The following is a 13,485-nucleotide window of genomic DNA, read 5'->3' on the forward strand; positions in this document are numbered from 1 at the left end:
CAGCCAACGGCAGGAAAAAAAAAAAAAAAAGGTGCGCGGGATGACGGAGCGAGAGTGGAAAAGGGGCACGAGATGTCGTTGGAGAAAAAGCAGGCCACGCTCATTCAATATTTTTTCTTATGTTTTGGTTCACTTTTGCATGGTCAAGTAAAGTCCTGCTGGTGGGACTCTTGACCAATGCATGGTTAATTACCACTACTTTTTAGCTGTCGGCTGGCCTGACAGCACTCCCGCATAGCAGCATATATATAGAGCGAGCTACATCGGGCAAATGAATTCATCATCATCATCATCATCATCATCGTGTTGAGTCGAATATGGAGATGGTGAAATTCTGCAAACAATGACCAATATCGGCTACCACGCTCTTAGCACAGAACGGAATGACCTAGTCTTTTGATAGCATCTAGATTAGCTAGTTAAATATAGCGTATACAATTTTCAAAACGATGAAAGCAACACCTATTGAGATTCAGTATGTTCTGTAAAACCCTAAAGCCACGGTCAGGGTACATTGGTCGGCACCCCTCAGCCCTGAGTTCCACCCCCCCACCCCCTTGTAGGATAGGGCTGTACTAAGTTCACCGTATAATATCCGTCGGTCGCACCCCACCAAAAATCTCCCTCGAAAGTTCAATCGCAAAAATCTCAACAACTACAGGGCCGCTTGATCTGAGATTCAAATGGGGGATATTTGACTACGTCCATTATAACTTGCCAAAGTTTCAAAGCGATCGGACATTAGATTAACCTTGAAGTCTGGCGTCAGACCCACTTTTCCTGCCATAGTTGAGAAAAAACCCCAACTTGAAGTCAGCACCTCCGAGCGGAAACATGCGTGATCTCGCAAGGGCTGTGGATGCCCAAGATGACAACAAAGATGGGTTGTGCCCTGTCTACAGGGGAGAAACCCCCCCAAGCTCCGAAGATTCAGAATTCATGGCCGTCCTGTGTTGTTGTTGTTGTTGTTGTTGTTGTTGTTGTTGTTGTTGTTGTTGTTGTTGTTGTTGTTGTTGTAACCAGAATTACAAAGTATATTATTATCGCAACGAATATCATGTCTGACATTCTTTTCTTACTATAACTTCAAAGTAATGATTTCTGGATTATTTACTTAGTATTCTTGCATCTGTTTCCATATACAACCGAGGCTAGCTATTTTCGTAGTTAGATTACAATGTACTGTGAAATCTTAAGTCAAACATACCCCTTCATCATGAAGTCATTTCGATAATACACAGAATTGGTCTAACCATGTTTCAGACGACAACACTACGCCGTCTGTGACTGTATTTGGTAGGCTGATATATGATGACCTATATCTAATAAGCCTGATCATCTAATATAGTCCATTCTTTTTCACTTGTCGGCTCTGAGCTGTATCTGCCTAGGAAGATTATTACATAAAGGCCACATTCCCCTCATTTTCTTTTTTCCCTTGGCCAAACTGAGATGAGCGAGGGCCCTCATCTGAGAATCTTAAAGAAAAGACGCGCAAGATCATGGATGAGCTGTACCTTTAGGGGAAAGACTAACCGCGACCACGACCTTGCGGGATTGTAGATAGCACTTCTCTGAGGATAATTGAAATTGAGAGCACAAGGAAATGAGCTTTGAATTGTCATTCGCATATCAATTTTGATGTATCACATTTACCTTCATTTGAACGAGGGCACTCTCAGCACTGCTGTCGGGTTTGGCCAGAGGCTCACCCTCAACGTCATCATCAGATGACATTGAAGCCGATTCTGCCGGAAAGAGAAGGATTTTTGCAATTAGATTGATCAATTACAGAGATTAAAAAACTGCGCGACTTCAACAAATTTATAATTGAACCCTGCCGATGAAACTTCAACCCTGATGACAGGAGCCATTTCAATGGCATTTACTTCTTCCTCTTCGTCGAGATCAGTTCATCGGAGTTTCAGTCCCAAGCTCTCCATTGAGACATCGCCTAACTTGTTCTGAGACTTTAATATCTCATCTTCTGTATGAGAAAAAAAATCCTTCCGCGAATGTCTCACCTGTCTTACATTCGCCCTACTACAGTTCGCGTTGTGTCCATCCCAGGGTTCTAGAATAAAGCGCCGATCTCTCCGACGAACGATTCAGTGCGGACCTTCTCGGAAATCCTGGCACAGGTACGTCTTTGTCCTGATCTCACCCACCGTAGATTAGTTCATAATATCGAGTTTACCGCAGGGAAAGCCACTGTCGCCCGGCTGTACGCTCAGTTTCTGAGTGCGGTGGGTGTGATTCCAGGCAATATCTTTATGGAGACCTCCGGGTCCAAATTGGCACCTGGTAGGACCCCGGGATGTAAAAAGCATAACGATGAGATTCGGTCGAAAGGCGGAGGGGCCCTCTTTATCAATGAGGCCTACCATTTGACATCAGGGAATATCATGGGCGGGAGTGCAGTTTGGACTTCCTACTGGCCGAAGTGGAAGTCCTCACTGGCAAGATTGTGTTCATCATTGCCCGCTGCAACAAAGACATGGAAAGCTTCTTTCCACATAACCCTCAGATTCCGAGCAGATTTCCCGTGGAAATGCAGTTTGACGACTACATTGATGCAGGACTGCAGTCCACCAAGCACCAGCGCATAGATCAGAAGTATCAGGGACGTATACAAATCGAAGGAGGCGCCCAAGGGCTGTTCATGCGGATAATCTCACGTCGGATTGGGCAAGCCCAAGGTTGACCTGGATTTGGCAATGCAGGCGCGGTTCACAACGTCTTTTCTCGGATTACAGAGCGCCAGACCAAGTGTCTGGAGCGGCAGCGCCGGGAAAGATAATCTCACGATGACCTATTCCTCATCTCAAGTGTTGCAATAGATTTGATTGGGGGCATCAGCCTATATCTGCAAGCTAGCTTAACATTCTGATCACCGATGCATGACTGGAGGGAAAAATCGGCACAGGACTGAGATCAGCTTTGATGACAACAGACGCCGTCTGCTCGTATGTTCGATGTATAAAGCTCAGGTACAAATTTATCAACGGATGCCTCGGTCTTTGGAACCCTTTGACAAAGGTTATATGGGAACGGACAGACTTTCGCAAAAGTCAAATCATTTCCTCATTTTACCATCGACCGACCGTGTTCTTAAGAAGGGTAGGAAGATCCCGAAATTTGAAAATGAGAAATAAATTGGATGATATGGCACGTCAGACTGGCCTCCACCCTTACAGCGCTAACCTTTTTTTAACTCCATGGAATATCCCCGAAACTTCGATGCACACAGATTTGATTGCATACCAATTTGCTCACGTCTGGAAATTCAATCGTGCTAATATTATCTTGCAGTCGTTTCAAATAGGCGTATACACGTTTACTTCACCACCTACACCCTTTTGAGCATGAACAATTGTTCATTCCTCCGATCAGTATACTTCCCAGCTGAAGTCTCTGCGTTCGTATCCCGCTCCTGAATCTCACGACAGGAGATCATCCATGTCTCGTATGCTCACATCCACACCCTGTATTCGACTTGTTCGACAAGATACAGTGAAGACAAAGGCCAATTTTGTGGTCGAGATCTTCTAAGCCGTAAGAACGTGATTTCCTGTGATTTGGCACCCTATGCCATCGGTCATTGCTGCATGGAACACTGGCCTCCTCCAGAATGGGATCAATCATCATTGTTGCTCGTTTTATTGACTCAGAGACCCCGAGTATGTCTTTTGGCCAAAGATTCTCCTCTTGCAGTGATTTCAAATAGGCGAATGCATATTTGCTTCCCCACCCACAATTCATTGAGCATGAACAATCATTTATCCCCCCGATCAGTATATTTGCCAGCTGAAGTCTCGCAAAATGTCTTTGTTCCTCTAACCAATCTTCGCGATAATTGAAGTTAGTCATGTTGCGCGTGTGTGAGCTAGTTACCTCGATTAAATATTTGAAACTTGGAGTCACTTACAGACCGCTCTCCAATCCATTATCTTTTCAATCCTCTCGGTATAGATTTCAAGGTAAGAACCAGCATAGTCCATAACGAGAGCCTTAGAAGTCTGTCTGAAAGATTGCGCATTCCCAAACACGAATGCTGCAGCCATGAGAGCCATATTTCCTGCTTCATTTTTCTCACAAACTTGAAGCCAGGATCGGCTCGCCATTTCCAAAGCATCAAAAAAATCGTACTTGTCAGCCAGAATTGCAATGTCGAGAATATCCTGTGCTGAAACATCCTTAGGAATCATTTGGCTCCGAGAATGGGTAACTGCACAAATATACTTTAGAGAGACGGCATTGTCTTCAGGGAGAAGTATTTCCACTGGTTTCTCCGAACTAGGCTGTTCGCGGCCTCTTGTCCAATTTGGCCCCAACATGGCAGCAAATGGTTTGGATGTTGCTTTGAGAATGAGCGACTCGACACGCAACTTGAGCTTCTCCGGGCCCGTGACTAGAAAAACATCACCAGTCTCGGCTATTTCAACAACGCAAGCAGGCTGAGCTTCCTCGTGATCAGACATCGAGGTCAACTGGTACATTCAAATCTTGTAGAACACTGAATTCAGAAAAGCAGGTTGGCGTTGTCCACAAATGGAACAACTTATGGATTGAAAATGTGCCAAGGGACTCTAAGAACTTGAATAGATTTAGTTTGTAAAAGCCCTCTGATCAAGATCCAAAGAATTCGCCACGGCAGGCTAACCTCAAATTTTTCATGTATCCAAGTTTCTTTGACAATCATTCAAGTGCTTGAGATTATCGCAGAGAATTCCAGGACTCAGAGCTGGGATAAGGATGATGCCAGTTAATCCCTGATCAACAGAAATACATACTTATGAGAGACCAGGTGTGATCAGGCCTGCAGCTAAGCGCCGACATTGCGATTTGGACTGCAGTTCAAGCCGGGCTCGGATTACAGTAGTCCGTTACATCATGTATCAAAATACTTCATGTATCCTCACTTCGCGTAAACTGGCGATTGGTGCAGGGCATATTGCACTTTTTGGTTAGAAAGGGTCGCGGCGAGTAACAAGACTGGTGCTCAACCAAAATTATTCTATCAATTTTTTCAATTCCAGTGTTTCGTCAAGTCCCAGGGGTAGCCTCAACTCTATATTTGCCCCTCAAGAGAGGGAGAAAGAGCGGTGTGACAGATCAGTTCTCCTGGTTATGACTATTGGTAATCACATGAGGCACTAAACCATATTTGTTTACTTCTGTAACTAACGTAACAGACCCCCAAGCTGCGCACCCAAAAACGCGTCAATTAATTAAACCTCTTCTCTTTAACCACCCACCATGCCACCAATTTGTCCTCAATCCTCTCAAAATCGTACTGAGCAAGAGGGTAGGCTTTCATCAGCAATTGAGGCTATTCGAAAGCAAGGATTTGACCATTATTTGCAAGGATAACATTCTCTCGGCCCATAAGCTTGTTATTTGTCCCAGATCAAAGTACTTCCAAAAAGCTTGCTATAGCGGGTTTAAGGTGTTACAAGTTCTGTCTGTCAACTACTATTGGACCTAACACTGATAAGCGACGATGACTTGCAGGAAACCGAACATCCGATTAGCCTAACCGAGAAAAACTTATATTTTTTTAGATCCGCTTATCGTGAGAGCATAACTTTGAGCATCGATCTTGCTAAATTAAAAAGCCCGGGGAAACCAATACTCGTTCCTGGGGCTATCCAGTTCACTCCCAGGAGCTGTATGTATCCTGTGAGGGTATCACGTATCTGTTGATGAGGAGCGTGTCTTTTCAATGAAGTGTCATATTAACAAAAGGTAGGGTCGACTCTAGATACAAGACGTAGCGCGAGGAAGCAAAAGCAAGATAGCTTCCTCGTGTTCAGGGGAACCCAGATGCGCCATGTGGGTCCGCGTCTTCGGCTTAGCGTGTATGCCTCATCTATATCCCTGACAATCCTAGGAGTTATGAGTCTGATCCCTAGGAGCGACCAAGAGCACTCCTAGGAACTATGCTATGGAATATAATCTCAGGAACATGAGGGTCTTGCGAAAGCGGTATCTGATACGGGTAATCAATTTGGAAGGCAAATTTGAACGCGGGCAAAGCACAGACACTGTTTGAAGACACTTGATGTTGATGAACAGCAACGGTCATTTGGAAGTTGACCGAACGCACAATCAATATCAACGATGCTCTCCACGATGATCAGTGTAAGACATCGTCGACGAGTAGTACAATACTATAGTGGTGAAGGATGAGGGTCAATTGCAAGAAAATTTGCACGTTGATCTGGCGGAGACTTGTTTAATAGGATCGCTCAATGGTGTGGGTCCCGGAAGCTTTCCATACTTCCGCTGCACATAACTATTGGCTGCTCCTATTCAAGCCTGTGGTAATTGAGGCATTTTATCTCATGTATGATGCAAGCGGAATTATCAGGCAAGCGGGGAAGCCTGTCACCTGAAGCGGTCCAAGGGCCATACGATTAAACCCCTCTACCCCGCTCACAACCTAGTTTCTCCGTTCTTGTTCAATCAAATCATCATGAAGCTTGGCGCGTATCTCGATTACAGTCACGGGCAGTACGAATGCACTCTTTGCGAAAGGCATTTTGGCAATGAAGCTGCTCTTTACGATCATTGCAGACAAACAAGTCGCCATGCGTGGTGTGAACGATGCTCCCGAGTGTTTGTTTCGGGTTCTGCAAAGAATGCACATCTTCAAGAATCCAGTTTCCATCATATCTGTTCGAGCTGTCCTCAGTTACTGGACTTTGAGACCGACAACGATCTTGAAGATCACCTTGTCGAGTGTCATCATTACTGTCCGAACTGTGACATCTGCTGTGATTCAAAAAAGCAACTTGAAGAGCATGATGTTGAGAAGCATTGCCTTTGTTTGAAGTGTGGTGAATTTTTCCGAAACAAGAACAATTTACAAATGGTACAGTATCAGTGATACCAATGGAGCAATGAATGACATTTGCAGCCGATACCTAACCAGCCAACAGCATCAACAAAAGCACTATCCTCGAAACATGGAATGCTACGGCTGCTACCAGACATTCAAAAAGTTCTCTGGGATGATGATACACCTGGAATCTGGGAACTGCGAGTCGGAGGTGACCGCGGATGAAATTGATGAAATTGCTCACGACTGTTTCCAAAGCCGGAAGTATATTGATGACGATATTGAAGGTGGAGGATGGACTTACGTATGTCCGAGTTGTACCAAGAATTTTTCCAAGCTTTCGGCGCTTTACCAACATGCAGAAGACGCCGGTCTCTGCTCTCATTCAATGAAGGGACAAGGTTGTCTGGCGAAATTGGAACGTTTCATTGCTAGTCGTCTTCGGTAGTCCCAGAGGATGTTCATTATATTCCGGACTGTGGGCAGTCACTGACATTAACATATGCCCAGCATTTTTACCTACGGTCTAGCAATCTCATTAACTAGAACAGGGTCGAAGCTACTTTATTGAGCTTTTGAACATGAGTGCTGCCCTTAGGGCTCAACGTTTGTGAGTATACTTCTTAGGAGAGTTTGCAATTTAAAATCGTTTCTTGGAACACGTGCCAGTAAAAGAGCGTATACGATCTATAGAGTAGATATCAAGACTCGTGTTGTGTCAAGAAACCGGTCTCATGAATATGAACTTCTTGTGTGGACCCTCTTGGAATCATTAAGATCAGAAGAAGGTCATCTTGAGAATGAAATGTTCTTGAGAATCCCCTCCCATGCTACAGTCTCTTTCAAGAGCACCTGCTTGTGTCGGACAACGTCATGGGACGATAATCATCTCAAGAGGGCTATCCTAGACATTCTAGCCTCTTAGAAGCCCTTTCTTGCATCCATACTGCATTTGGGAATGAGGAACCATGAGCATTGCACGAAGGACCACCCCGAATCTAGACTAGTGCAGAGTCCGAAGCTTAATTGCAGTGATCAAAAACAAGGTCGCGTTATTAGTTGTCAACGACAAATTAAGGTGCTTAAAGAACCTGTGATAGTGAGGCGGGCCAATAATATTCTATTAGACATAATCGAAAGAATCAGTACACGCACGGCGAGTGTGATTCTCACCACCCGACTGACAAACTGACCGATAGCTATTCAGGAGGAGAATCCCTTGTTTGGCCTGCTCCCTTGAGAGCACCCACAATTTGGGATAAGCTTTATAAGCTCATCTCGAATACGCAGCCCAGCGTCTGCCACCGACGAACTCGTTTCGTGAGATCCATGGCAGTCATCTTCAGCTAGCCAATCGATAAATACGTCAGCAATTCGCAACGCTTTTTTTCAGTCAACTTACTGCCGGCCAACCATTAGCCGGTTTCTCCGACACTATTTTGGGGCTGCGACTGTTCCTGATCTGCGACACTGTGTTCCGGACCTCACAGTTTACTTCTTGCGCTGGCGCAGCATTAACGAAAACCCTCAATCAGTAGGTGAACATAGAAGTGTCGCAGACCTGTTGGCTTTTTTAGGGAATGGCAATCCCCGAACGCAATAACCATCTGTGGATCTACAAGCCAGAGCATTAATTATGCACGGCACGGAACATACACTGCTAAAAGAACACCGGGGGATTCAAAGACCCTGCTAGCTTTAAAATCACATTGAAAAGAGCTACTGGGAATGAGAGGAAAAATATGCCGATTCTTCCAGCACTAGAAGTCGGTTAAAGCAGTATTGTGCGAGTGGACGAAAATGGCCATTGGACGTTAAGTCCGACAAGCGACGGGCTTTCCATGTGAAACGGTTCCCAATTAGTTGCATACAGAAAGTATGACTTGAAAACTCTACGAATAGACCCGCCCGTACTCTGGTATAGGCTAGTTCGGCGTTCTACCTAGCAGCGCTTCTCGATACCCTCGAAGGGACTTAGCCGCGACGGTACGGTTGAGAGACAGATCTTTGACGTTGGAAGCAAGGAAGCATTTAGGCAAATATAACCTAGGAATCTTTTAACATAGCGACGACCCGTTAGTCGTGCGTAACACCTAACAGGCCCATTTTCCGGTACCCCATGAAAGCACCTCCGATTTTCAATCGCCTTTTTCTCGAGAATTAGTAGGCTACGCATGCTCCAATGAAATTAGAAGAAGATATTTGAGATACTCTATTATAACTTGTCAAATTTTTAGACCGATTAGATGCCTCTAGACTTTGGCAGTCAGGCGACGAAATTCACTTGCAGTCAGGCGTACGACCCACTTTTCCTGCCATAGTCAAGGGAAAACCCTAGCCTGTAGTTTGCCAGACTGCACCCCGTGGGATAGGGTCACATGAGAGTCTAGTATGAGGTAAACTAGCGAGATTTATGCTAGTGTGGATAGTAATGAGACATCCAAGGATATCTTGCGGTTGCGGATGGGAAACGGCATTCGCGTTTGCGGATTTGCCGCAGTCTAATCGTGCGTATTGCTGCCTTAGTATTCCACTCGATTCATATATAAATGCGAAAATTCGTCTATTCACCCTTGACCTTCTGCGCCTTATACACCCAAACATAGCAAAACGGATATATCGTCTCCGGAAGCAAAGTCAAGACCATAATGGCAATACTCCATGGCGAGGCAACATATTCCCAATTCTGGGGCACATTCAAGTATCGCCAGATAAATACCCCGTAGGCTAGATAGCAGCCTAAATATCGAGTTATCCTGCATCTATTAGCTATATTTTGATGCTGTGGTAAAACGAAAGTGAAACCCACCACATCTCCAACGAATGCCCCCTCGTCCCCTCCTCCGCGTACAACGAATGCAAACAGACCCAGCCGATGGGAAGTTGAAGGAGAATACCCGTCCAATACGCTGTGACTTGTTCACGATCATCTGGGTAGAGGGTCGTTAGCCATTTCAAGCCGGCTATACCCAGGAGGAGACCGATGAGCATGTTCCGGATGAGTCGGGGTCTGTGCTCTGCGCGATGGACGTGCTTAAGGATGACTGCGACGTAGCCAAAGTCGTGGATGAACCAGGCGAGAAAGCCGACTCGCTCTATGGTTGTAGATGTGATGGTGAAGGCGTAGAAGAATTCGTAGGCCATTGTGAGGCATCTGGTTGGGTTGTTAGCAGGTGTTATACGATGCGATTTAAATATGGGGGTGGGCATTACAGATACTGGACACTGCCATAGCTCGATCCAGGGACTCGCTGGTCTTTATATGCGCGGAATGTGCAGAATAAATAGCACAGAACGTAGAGAAAGCCGCAGGAAATAATCAGCCCATCTTGAACGTAGAGATAGCTCTCTGGTGGATTCAGTCGCAAGTCTGCGGGTTGTATAACCAGATGCTGGACTTTATTCGCTAAATCGAAATCAGACATTTGAACTGCACAGTTTATATTTTATCTTGCGACTCTCACCTTGCAATACATTGTCGTTCTTGAATTTTATAAGCGCCGGAAGCACCGGAGCCTGCGTCAGCTGGCAGAGCGGGCGGGGCTAGCGCTCGGACTAATGACATCATCAACATTAATGCTTTTTAAGAAAGGTACATTGCCATGGCCAGTAAGTTGTAAACAGCGAAGAAGGATCATGCACAGCATTTCTTGGAGTTTGGATTCTGGTTCGTCAATCTGAGGTGGGGTTTAGGCAAAAACATATTTTGGTGGATAGCTTTGGGTGGTGGACGTGTTTTCCATGGGATGATCTTGTCATATCTTTTAATGAAAAAGGTTCAAAATAGGGGGGGGAAAAATGAAGATTCCAAGAAAATTCTGGAAAGCCAGATAGAGGCGGTCTCGATCGAGTGACTGACATGATGTGCGGCCTCAGGCGAAGACACTAGTCTGTTTACGTGCGGTCCATTCACACGATCTGGGGGCATTGATAGGGCCACCTTCCTGTTGGATCCTGATGGTATTGTCGTGTCACCTAATACGCACTATTCACGTTCTTGCCTGGGAGTGCGACTTCTGTGGTACGGCCATAGTAACTGGCCAAGGTCCCTCGTTCAACTGTATAGTTCCACTTGCCTCAACTTACCTAAATGCCGCGCATTTGTCACGAGCCATTTGGAGAATTCTTGTAAAAGTCCACGAGCCTCTATCAACCTTCCAGCTCGCATATTGTCGACAGTGCGACGCAGGAATCGTTGGTATTGACAAACGGCCTCCTCCAGATTCGGCGGATCGAACTGCAGTGACAGCTCAGGTTCCAGTCGGTTCATATACTTAGAGCCAATGGCGAAATTGGTTGGAAAATAATTGACTGGGCGCATTAGGCCCGGTTGGTTACAAGGGATCGGGTTGGGATGTGGTGAGATCACTGAGACCCCAGACCCTGCAGAGTACTCGAACTACTGTGGAACGGCAGACTGATTCAGCGTCTCATCTGCTACAGACTGCCGTGTTTGGTACTGAATGGGAGATTATACCCCGGATGGAGATCACCCAATCTTTGCAAATGAAGGGGTTGCAGGAGAAACTCAATCAAGTGCTTTTGAACCTGACTCGAAACACTGCAGGTGCCATAATTGTTGGTCTTATGCATATTCATCCTCAAACCCCTTACGAAAGTACTCTACTGCCGCTTTCGCTTTCGCCAGCAACAAGAAGTTTTTTCTCTTTACATCTTTCTTCACGAAATTTACAGTCCACTGCAGTTGGAGAGCCTATGGCAAAAAAGGTCTTGTCGTCAACAGGACCTGTTCCTGTGAACCACAAAACATCATCGGCAGAAGATGTTCCGTGTATCCTATACACCAGCAAAGAAGCGACTTATGTTTCCGGTTCACTTGAAGTCCATATCTTTTTGGAAATTACACCAGGCTCAAATTTGACGCCTCATTCACTTATATACAGTATTAGAGGGATTGACACTGGTGGAAATGAGAGACCGCCAGATGGAACGCTCGTCATTGTCCGCTAGGATTGACAAAGGAAACTCTACATGAACTGGCGATTGATAATACCTTTTACATTTCTTGCCAAGATGTGATCTTGAGACTCAAGACGTTTCCTCCATCTGTTTGCTGATTTTATGCTTCCCGTTTGGTGTTATGAAATTCCCCCAGCCTGAAATTAGCCAAATCCTTATGCGCTTGCTTTTATTGATTTATCTGCCATGGCTATTCACACCTTCACCTGAAAGACATCTGAATGATTTCGGTTTGCTGCGGATTTACTACAAGTCTGCTTAGCCAAGAAAAACTTTACATAGGCTCTATTTATCCTCATACTGTGTAAAGTTTCGATACTTGTGATGATGTTAAGATAACGGGAGCTACACGGACCAGAAGCTTTCCAAAACTTTTGAGTACTTCGATTTCACAATCGAATATGATTTGAACATTAAACAGCAATAGGCTTATACAGTAGTAGACAAGCCTCTGTTTGTGACGATCTGTGATTTCAATCAAACAAAAAGATGATTGAGCTTTATCCGCCTCCCGCATAAGGGATCATTAACAGTAGCCTCATACTGTGAAACCTTCAGTCCATTCAAAGTCTTCCTTACTTCTTGAAGAAGTTCAGATCCAAAGGTGGGATACTGTTCAGTCTCTTGTTTGAATTTGTGGTTTTCGTCGCGAAGATATCCCGCAACCGAAGCTGTGGCTAAAATCCGACGTACCGAATGGCCATCAGGCAAAAGCGTTGCCGAGATGATATGCCGAGGCTCGAGACAATAGGTATATATATCGACCTGTCGTCCTGTAAACGGCTCGGGCTCCGGATTGCAATAAGTATATCTTTGATGTATCGGGCCATTTCGGATTCCAGTCCAATGATTTGGCACATATCAGCAAATCTCGCGAGTTCTATTGCAGCTGAAATTTGATCTTCGAGTATCATCAATTCGAATTTTACCCTACCGAGGTATAGCCATTGCAAGAGAGCTTCGAAACTTTGCGCTCAAACAACACCTTCGACTTTGTCCAAGGTTGCTTTCTGCTCTTGGCCCTCTTTGAATTCACCTTCGAACATCGCAGAAAAATCTGCAGACGCTCTGCAAAGAAGAGATTTTGACACGGTGTATTCGTGGCTTCCAGAATTGACTTGTATCTTTACGTAGGGTCCGCAATAGAACGAAAGGAAGCTATATCGTAGAAAAGTTAGAAGCAATCGTTCTCAAGAATGTAACTTTACATACGACCTGGCAAACTCAGGGGCACTTGCTTCAGATATGTTGGTCATTACATCAAAATTGGATATTCGATTGGCAAATATTGGATGGGAAATTGAGAAAGTTGAGAAAGGTTGAGAGTGAAGCCGGTTGATTAGGTGGCCAACTGGTTGGCCAAATGGGCATCACACTACGTAACCGAAGGAGCCCCAAGTTGGTTATCATGTGCGTAAGAAGAAAATTTATAAGAAAAAAAAAACTGACTCTAGAGGATCCTCGAGGTTCTCTCCAAGGCAATCTACTGATCTACATTATCTACCAATCATGAAGTCCGCTAAAGCTCAACCAGTTATAAGTTAGAATCATACTGAGTACAACGCACATGCAGGTGGTATGCGTCATAGCTTGGGTTACGCGGGATGAAAACAATATGCAATTTGGTCGGGTGCTATACTGTCAATTCCAGCCATTCCAGA

General features: G+C 45.0%; 4 protein-coding genes across 4 annotated transcripts; 1 reads left to right on the plus strand and 3 right to left on the minus strand.

Moving 5' to 3' along the window:
• Window positions 1-3,920: 3,920 nt before the first annotated feature.
• Window positions 3,921-4,481, minus strand: N7511_008424 (uncharacterized protein; the record flags this gene model as incomplete). Its single annotated transcript, XM_057130801.1, has 1 exon — window positions 3,921-4,481. The coding sequence occupies one exon, from the start codon at window positions 4,479-4,481 to the stop codon at window positions 3,921-3,923; it is 561 nt and encodes a 186-aa protein (XP_056981532.1).
• A 2,490-nt stretch (window positions 4,482-6,971) lies between these two features.
• N7511_008425 (putative C2H2 finger domain protein) lies at window positions 6,972-7,292 on the plus strand (the record flags this gene model as incomplete). Its single annotated transcript, XM_057130802.1, has 2 exons — window positions 6,972-7,148; window positions 7,182-7,292. The coding sequence occupies 2 exons, from the start codon at window positions 6,972-6,974 to the stop codon at window positions 7,290-7,292; spliced, it is 288 nt and encodes a 95-aa protein (XP_056981533.1).
• Window positions 7,293-9,383: 2,091 nt separating this feature from the next.
• On the minus strand, window positions 9,384-10,269 carry N7511_008426 (uncharacterized protein; the record flags this gene model as incomplete). Its single annotated transcript, XM_057130803.1, has 3 exons — window positions 9,384-9,600; window positions 9,654-9,998; window positions 10,064-10,269. 3 exons carry the CDS (start codon window positions 10,267-10,269, stop codon window positions 9,408-9,410), a joined length of 744 nt encoding a protein of 247 aa, XP_056981534.1. The 3' UTR covers window positions 9,384-9,407.
• A 550-nt stretch (window positions 10,270-10,819) lies between these two features.
• N7511_008427 (uncharacterized protein) lies at window positions 10,820-11,165 on the minus strand (the record flags this gene model as incomplete). Its single annotated transcript, XM_057130804.1, has 2 exons — window positions 10,820-10,902; window positions 10,931-11,165. The coding sequence occupies 2 exons, from the start codon at window positions 11,163-11,165 to the stop codon at window positions 10,820-10,822; spliced, it is 318 nt and encodes a 105-aa protein (XP_056981535.1).
• Window positions 11,166-13,485: the final 2,320 nt, after the last annotated feature.

Source organism: Penicillium nucicola, assembly GCF_028828085.1.
Source record: "Penicillium nucicola strain IBT 29836 chromosome Unknown utg000009l, whole genome shotgun sequence".
NCBI lineage: Eukaryota > Fungi > Ascomycota > Eurotiomycetes > Eurotiales > Aspergillaceae > Penicillium > Penicillium nucicola.